General features: G+C 39.0%; 1 protein-coding gene across 1 annotated transcript; it reads left to right on the forward strand.

Annotated features, from left to right (window-relative positions):
* Positions 1–261: 261 nt before the first annotated feature.
* On the forward strand, positions 262–4,563 carry map2k2b (mitogen-activated protein kinase kinase 2b). The gene is given in 7 exon segments (XM_047589414.1): positions 262–269; positions 1,025–1,236; positions 1,369–1,502; positions 2,213–2,296; positions 2,564–2,606; positions 2,857–2,957; positions 4,453–4,563. Coding segments are annotated over 7 exon segments (693 nt in total).
* The last annotated feature ends 2,564 nt before the right edge of the window (positions 4,564–7,127 follow it).

Consider the following 7,127-nt stretch of genomic DNA (forward strand, 5'->3'; position numbering starts at 1 on the left):
TTAACACAGACATAGACACTGTAATTTTAGCTGACAATTTTATAGCATCTATTATTTCTGTATCTTTTTATCAGGAACATGTTTGAGAATTATAAAGTAAGTGATTTTTTTTTGCAAAGAATTGTCAAATAATTATTTTCATGTGCAATGTTGTTCATAATACTGTACTTACATTACAAAAACCTGATTACTGTAGGTTCATTATCTGAGTTATCCTGAGTTGCCCGACTTTAGCAACCACACACACCTGCTAGCTGAAAGATGAAGCGGTAAACGATAAACAACCCTTTAATCTTTTGTCTTAAACAAGTGAGCACTGGAAGTGTACATAAATTCAACCAGTTAACATATCATCCACCAGCTAGCAGATCAAGTTAGCTCACTAGCTAACGTGGGATGCTGCTAGTTATGGCTCTAGTTTTAAAAATATACTATTTGCCTTTAGGTTGTAGCTAGTTCAGTGCACATTAATATTCTGTTAACATCAGTGAAGTGACCATAATGTTAATTATCGTACTACCGGTTTTAAATTATCATAATATGTCTGGTCACCTAAAGCCTCTAACCTGGTCTCTGATGTTAGCAAACTGGCTAAGTTTAACCTTTGTGTTGTGAATCAGGTGATGGTGATAATTTTGGTGTTAAATGGTATTTTCAAGTCGGTTCAAGCATGTATATGATGAATGATGAATGTGATAAACACTAATAAAATCACCCTGTCAAGTATTTCCAAGCCAGAAAGCTCTACCTGGAGAAGGTGAAGCTCAATATATAGTGATTTATAGCTCACTGAAAAGTGTAACTGAGATCTCAGACCATAGTTAATTCATGAGTAAACATCGCTCCTAAAAAGAGACCAGTGCCCTTAAACATAACTCCTACTGGTGATGAATTATCCACCTCCATCAACAACACAGATGTTTCCTCTGAGTAAGTTCTCCGACTGGCCAAATGAATACACGCAAAATCTATATTTTTGTTCGGGCTGTAAGACCGGCTAGTCAAATCGTATCCATTTTCTCAGGGCTAATTTAGAAGCTCTTAAGAAAATATTGGAGGAACTGGACCTGGACGAACAGCAGAAGAAAAGGTTAGAAGCTTTCCTCACGCAGAAGGCCAAAGTCAGTGAACTGAAAGACAATGACTTCAAATGAATCTGTGAGCTGAGCGCAGGCAGTGGAGGAGTAGTCAACAAAGGGTGCTATAAACCTTCAGGCATAATCATGGCCAGAAAAGTGAGGTCCAACTACACTATAACATTAATAATACTAATACGATAAAACTGCCAAACTATACTGAATAATACTTGAATAAAATGAATTCATTGTTTATCTGTTAATTACTGTCCACACATTAATGCACACTTACATCTGTCTTGTCATTTTATTCACCTAGAAATTAAACCTGCATTTAGAAACCAGGGTGTAACTCCCCCTACATTGTGGGTTTTCTATGGAGCTTTTTACAGTGACGGAGAGATCAGCATCTGCATGGAACACATGGTAAGAGACGAGGAGCGGGTGTCTGTGGAAAATATTGAAAGCAGTGTGTTGACATATTGATCCCCTCAAAGACATAATCTCTGTTTTCACCTTTATCTTGTACATCCACGCTTACGGTCATACAAACGGGGCTGGATCAAATTTGAATAATAGCATAGTGTTTCATAAAATCCCGAAATCGATTATTGCATTTGTGTTAGTGGGTTAGTAAGAGATGTAAAATACACGTGCTGTGGAAACTGAGTTGTTACGACATGCACAAAAAAGGTTAAATTAAAGCGCAGTGTCAATGATGGTCGAATACATTTGTCCCAGTGAGTCACAACAGTCCTGTTTGCAGTATATATCTAACGCAGGTGGCTGGTTATCTTGTAGTCAATCTAGAAGCCCTGCACACTGATCTGATCTCTGTTTGTGTATGTTGTTGACGAGATGTTATTTCTGGCTTCGAGATATGATTCTGCTTTATTCAGTCTAGCATAACGGAAGATAAGGCTGGATTGCAAATAAAGCATTCTAGCATTGTGAGTTTTGTCGGAAAGATAAGATTATATAAGATTGGCTTGGACTTGTGTGTGACTGAACGTACAGGCATGAAAAAGCGGAAATGCCACGGAAATAGAGTGGAACTAAACCCCAAAGAGTATAATATGTCCTCTACCACACTTGTAACTTGATGGGAAATGTGTGCTCCTTGCTCTTGTGTCCAGGATGGACAGGGTGAATCTCTGGAGCAGGTGCTGAAAGAAGCAAAGTATATTCCAGAGGAGATTCTGGGAAAAGTCAGCATTACTGTAAGTGTATGGTTATCCACATTAGTGTTATATAATGTGAAGATTAGCGTTAAACTATTTTGTTTAGATAAAGTAATTTTGCCAGGGCTTTAAAAATCAAGGTATTTCATAGTCACATAATCGCTCTTTTAATTTCCTGTTTTGAGTTAAAAAAGAAACCATACACTCATATTCCATGGGACTGGACAGGTTTAATGTTTGTTTCCGACTAATATTTTAATTTATGATTATTGAATTTGTGATTTTTTCCCCCCGATTTTGAAACAGGTTTTAAGAGGACTTACAGAAAAACCCCAAATCAGGCTTAGAGGTATCACATTTTTATGAAGTGAAGTAGATGATCAGAATTTTTCAGTTTCATCTGTAAGGCACAATGCAGAATAGATAAAGAATAGCAAGACACAAATAATTTTTGTTAAACCCTGTGTATTTATTATTTATATTTAAATTGGCCAAACACTAAAGATACAAAGTACAGTGCATTGTTTTGGTAGAGGCAGTGCTGTTCGAGAATATTCATTATTGATTCCCTGTTTCCTAACACATCCTTTCAACCCCACATGTGAAGCCATCAAACATACTGATGAATTCACGCTGTGAGATCAAGTTGCTCATAGACTTGATTGCCAACTCCTTTGCTGGGACAAGATCCTACATGTCGGTGAGTCAATCATTTGAAACGAGTGGTTCAGTTTGTTTCATCCACTTTACTTTGTTGCAATTGACTTTTGTGTTGTGACTTCTAAAATACACAATGTGCTATTTGTCACTGTTACATACCTTCTCTCATTCAGTTATTTTTATGCTGTATTTTTACCTAATTAAACCCTGTTACTCAATTATATGCAAAGATTATTTTCTCTTTCAAGAACAGTCCAAACCATCGATGTAAATGCTTCAAGCTTGTATTTTATTGTTTTCATTCTTTATTAAGTGTTGAATTAATAACCTAAACCTGAAAGATTTCAGGGAACTGACTATTCTGTGCGGTCAGATGTGTGAAGTATGGGCCTATGTGTCGGACTCTTCCCCATCCCCCCTCCAGAAGCTATAGAGCTGGAGGCCATGTTTGGCTCATCCTCGATGAGACGGAAAGAGACACGCAGCACTTCACCTAGACTCAGACCACCAGGTAGACGTGTCAGTGGAACACATGTTAAGTGTTTCAAGTTTCCATTTAGAATTGCACTCAACAGTGACGGCTGAAACTTTTGCCCAAATCTACGCAGCCAGAAATGTTAAAGTGGAAACATGCTTTCTAGCTACAAGCGATCCAATCACAGCTCTTGCGCTCTGCGTTGCCACAATGCGTAGTTGCATTTCTGGGGAGATGTCTGCGTTAATTAACACAGAAGCAAAACTGCATGGACACACAGAGACACGCAATGCAAATTTAATGTAAACAGTTTGAGGCTCTAGTAGAAAAAAAATTTAAAATTCTCTAAAGGTTTGGTTTTGACTAATTTTCAGATTTCAAAAAGAGGTCATGTCCAGGAAAAAGGAGACCGGTCATACCAAGTAAGTCGCATGCTCAGATTTACTGACCCGTGCACCCTGTGATGGGTGGACACTGCTTAGGAATGTTTAGAGCCTTGGACTGAAGCTTTTTTCTGTTCTCACTTGTTGCTGTATATAATATTAAATGGAATTCATTTTGACTTCTTGTCCAGGTCCTGTCATGACCATCTTTGAATTACTACTAGACTACATACTCAATGAGGCAAGAATCTAAGAAGTTTTTCTTAAAACCATGAGGGTTTTGCCTCCTGATGTTGACAGTTTGACATCGTCCTTCACCTTTTGTCTGTGCAGTCCTTCAAGACTACTCTACGGCGCATTCACCTGTGATTTTCAGGATTTTGCGACAAAGTGGTCAGTCAGTGTTTTGACCTAAAAATTATTGCTCATTTGACGTAACCATCAGAAGTAATCATAGACATATAATTCAACGTTTTGTGGCGATTATGACACATCAGAACTGTTTTGTCCACTGTCTCATAAAAACATCCAGCAGACAGCGCTGATTTTAAAACGTTGATGCTAAGTGTCCACAGTGCTGCAATTAAACTAATTTTTAGTCTGCCACCAAATATTGTGCTTAGTTCATTTGTGAAGTTTTTAATGTTTTGTTTATACGTGATTGTGTTGTTTTGCAGAACCATGCATCAATCAAAGGGACTGAGGTGGAGGAGGTAGACTTCGATGGCTGGCTTTGTAAAACTATGGATCTAAACCGACGTAGCACTCCCACATGCACTGCGGATTGAACGCACACACTGTGAAATCATAAACAAGCTGCACCCCCAAAACCGTGGCCTCTGATATACTGTATATCCACTGTTTACACATTCTCCCCCCAAATCAGCTCTTTTGACTTCTTAGCCAACATATCATATTCTCGGACAGATACTCTATTTAGACTTGGCATCCTTGCTGGAAAGCCAGTCCATAGAGAGTCTGTTAATCGTGATTATTTTCCTCTTAAATCAATTCCTTGGATTTTTGTTGGCAATGTGGGTAACCGATCATTACTAATTTGTGTTAAGTTCATTTGAAGGTTTTGGGCCATTCAATCACGTACCTAGTCTTGGCTACTGCTGCACTATTTTTTCTTGTGTAGCCGCCTGACTTCTAATAGATTATTTTTCGTTTTCACACCAACATCCTGCGGTGATACTGCACACGCTGTATAAAACTAGAAGAGACATTCTTAATATGCAGTTCTAGTAGTTCAAAACATATATATATTGTAAGGAATATATTTAGAATATTTGGAACATGTTTTTTTTTTTCATTTTTTCTTCTTTTGAGTTTCCTTGGTTGAATAACTTTGAAAGCCAAAAAAATAAAAATAAAACAGAACGTGCAACATCCCCCTTCATCGTAAAATCGTTGTCATTTAACTCTGGAACAAATAGTTTCAGATTAGGCTCATGACCAGATATGGACAGTAGCACCTTTTACAAAATCACTTTTATCTCTTGAGCAGGCTGTGTCACTGAAAACAACTAAAACAAAGGAAAACAACAAATAACAGGACATGGATTTACCGCGTGCATCCCGTCTTCAGGCCTTTGTCTTTCTTGTGAACTTCCTCCTGTCACCAGAGGTTTAAAATGCATAGACGTTTTTATGGACAACTTGTCAAAACCATTGTCTTCATATAATCCTAATTGTCACGAATTATATGTATTGTTACATGTGAGCTTCATTTTCCAGATAATCACTTGTTTGTCTTGCATCGGTTTCACCAGAAGATGGCAGCATGCTGGGTACAGAACACTGAGGAAGTGTGGTACAATTCAGAAACTAAAGTATGTTACCAAACTCAGATATCGAAACATGCCTTGGCTGAGAGGTGTTCTGTGTGAACAGTGCTGCAGCCAAGTTAACAGATACATAACATTCAAAGAAAGCAAGAGCAGATCGGTAAGTACTGTTGAAATGCATGAGTCCTCCTTTCGAATACAGTGTTTGGTTTTATGTCTGGAATTATTGTAAAAAATATCTTCCATTAAATGTCTGTTGACTTGAGGCTCAAAGTGTGAGACCTTAGAGAATGGCCGTGTTGCAGTGTGTGGTTTGGCTAAGTGTGAGCACTGAGCAGTGTTGATGGGCGGGGGACTACTGCAGCAGAAAAACAGCAAAGTCTGCAGTCATTAATATGCAAATATGCAAATGAGAGGGTAATTAAGATTGGGCGTTTGTCAGTGGCTCTTTGATTGCTAATGAATTCCAATCTGCAAGAAAGGGGGAGGGGATGATGGGATAAAAACGAGGAAAAAGAACACGATGCTATTGTGATTTTCTTGTTTTCTTACAAAAAAAAATGAGCAAAGGAGTGAGTGAGCGAGCGGTCTGTCTGACGTGAGGCCTGTCTGAACAGAACAAATGGCGCTTTCATTATTGTACACAAACTGAACATGGCGGCATTTTGACCTGCATCATGCACACACACACACACACACACAAAATGCATTTATCATTGAAATTCAGTTTTCAGCACCAGGAAATACCTCAACCTAAAGTGTGTGGGTTTGTGCCAAGAGAATTAACAGGGACGCGCTGTCACCGAGCATTCGGCACGGCAGGCTCGCGCCACCGTGGGAAGGTGGAAATCTTTCTGCTCATTAAGGGTGATGTGGCTGACCCCTGGTGAGAGAGATGCTCAGGTTATCTTGGCAGGGGGGGACGTGCAGCGCGGCTTCACGTCGTGTGCCACAAACAGCGTTATTTTCATATTATTTCAGTTCACACACGAGCACACACACTGCTGTTATTGCTGTTTCAGTGGTCCCTTGACACTTGTACATCTTCCTCTCTGGCGTGTGAAATGAGAAGGTGTACACATGAAATAAAAACAAATTAAATGTGAAGAATGGCTGGAAACAGATGCTAGCGTCGCTGCGCAGCATAACGGCTTCTTCACACAGGGCTGCAGCTTCGTGTATTTTACAGTACGCGGACGCAAACAAGGGAATATATTTTCACAATATCACAGCAAATAACAAAATACACTGAAATTATTTTTTTTTAAAAAATTAAATGTGGCTAATTTTCTGAATCCAACTGGCTGTTTGACTTAACTGAATGCATTCCCAAATACTTGAGCCAGGATTGTAAGTACAAACACTTGGTATATTTGGAGTGGGGTGTTAGCAGCTGATCCCAGCCCTGCTGTGTTTGGGTGTATGAGGAGTGATGGAGTACATAAATGTGTGTGTTTGAGAGAGAGAGAAGGGGGCTGTATTTTTTACAGGAAACAGGAAACCAGAAGTCATAACAGGATGCCCCAGGTTTTGATACTGTACATGATGCGTGGGTGGCTATA

Source organism: Mugil cephalus, chromosome 7 (assembly GCF_022458985.1).
Source record: "Mugil cephalus isolate CIBA_MC_2020 chromosome 7, CIBA_Mcephalus_1.1, whole genome shotgun sequence".
Classification (NCBI taxonomy): Eukaryota; Metazoa; Chordata; class Actinopteri; order Mugiliformes; family Mugilidae; genus Mugil; species Mugil cephalus.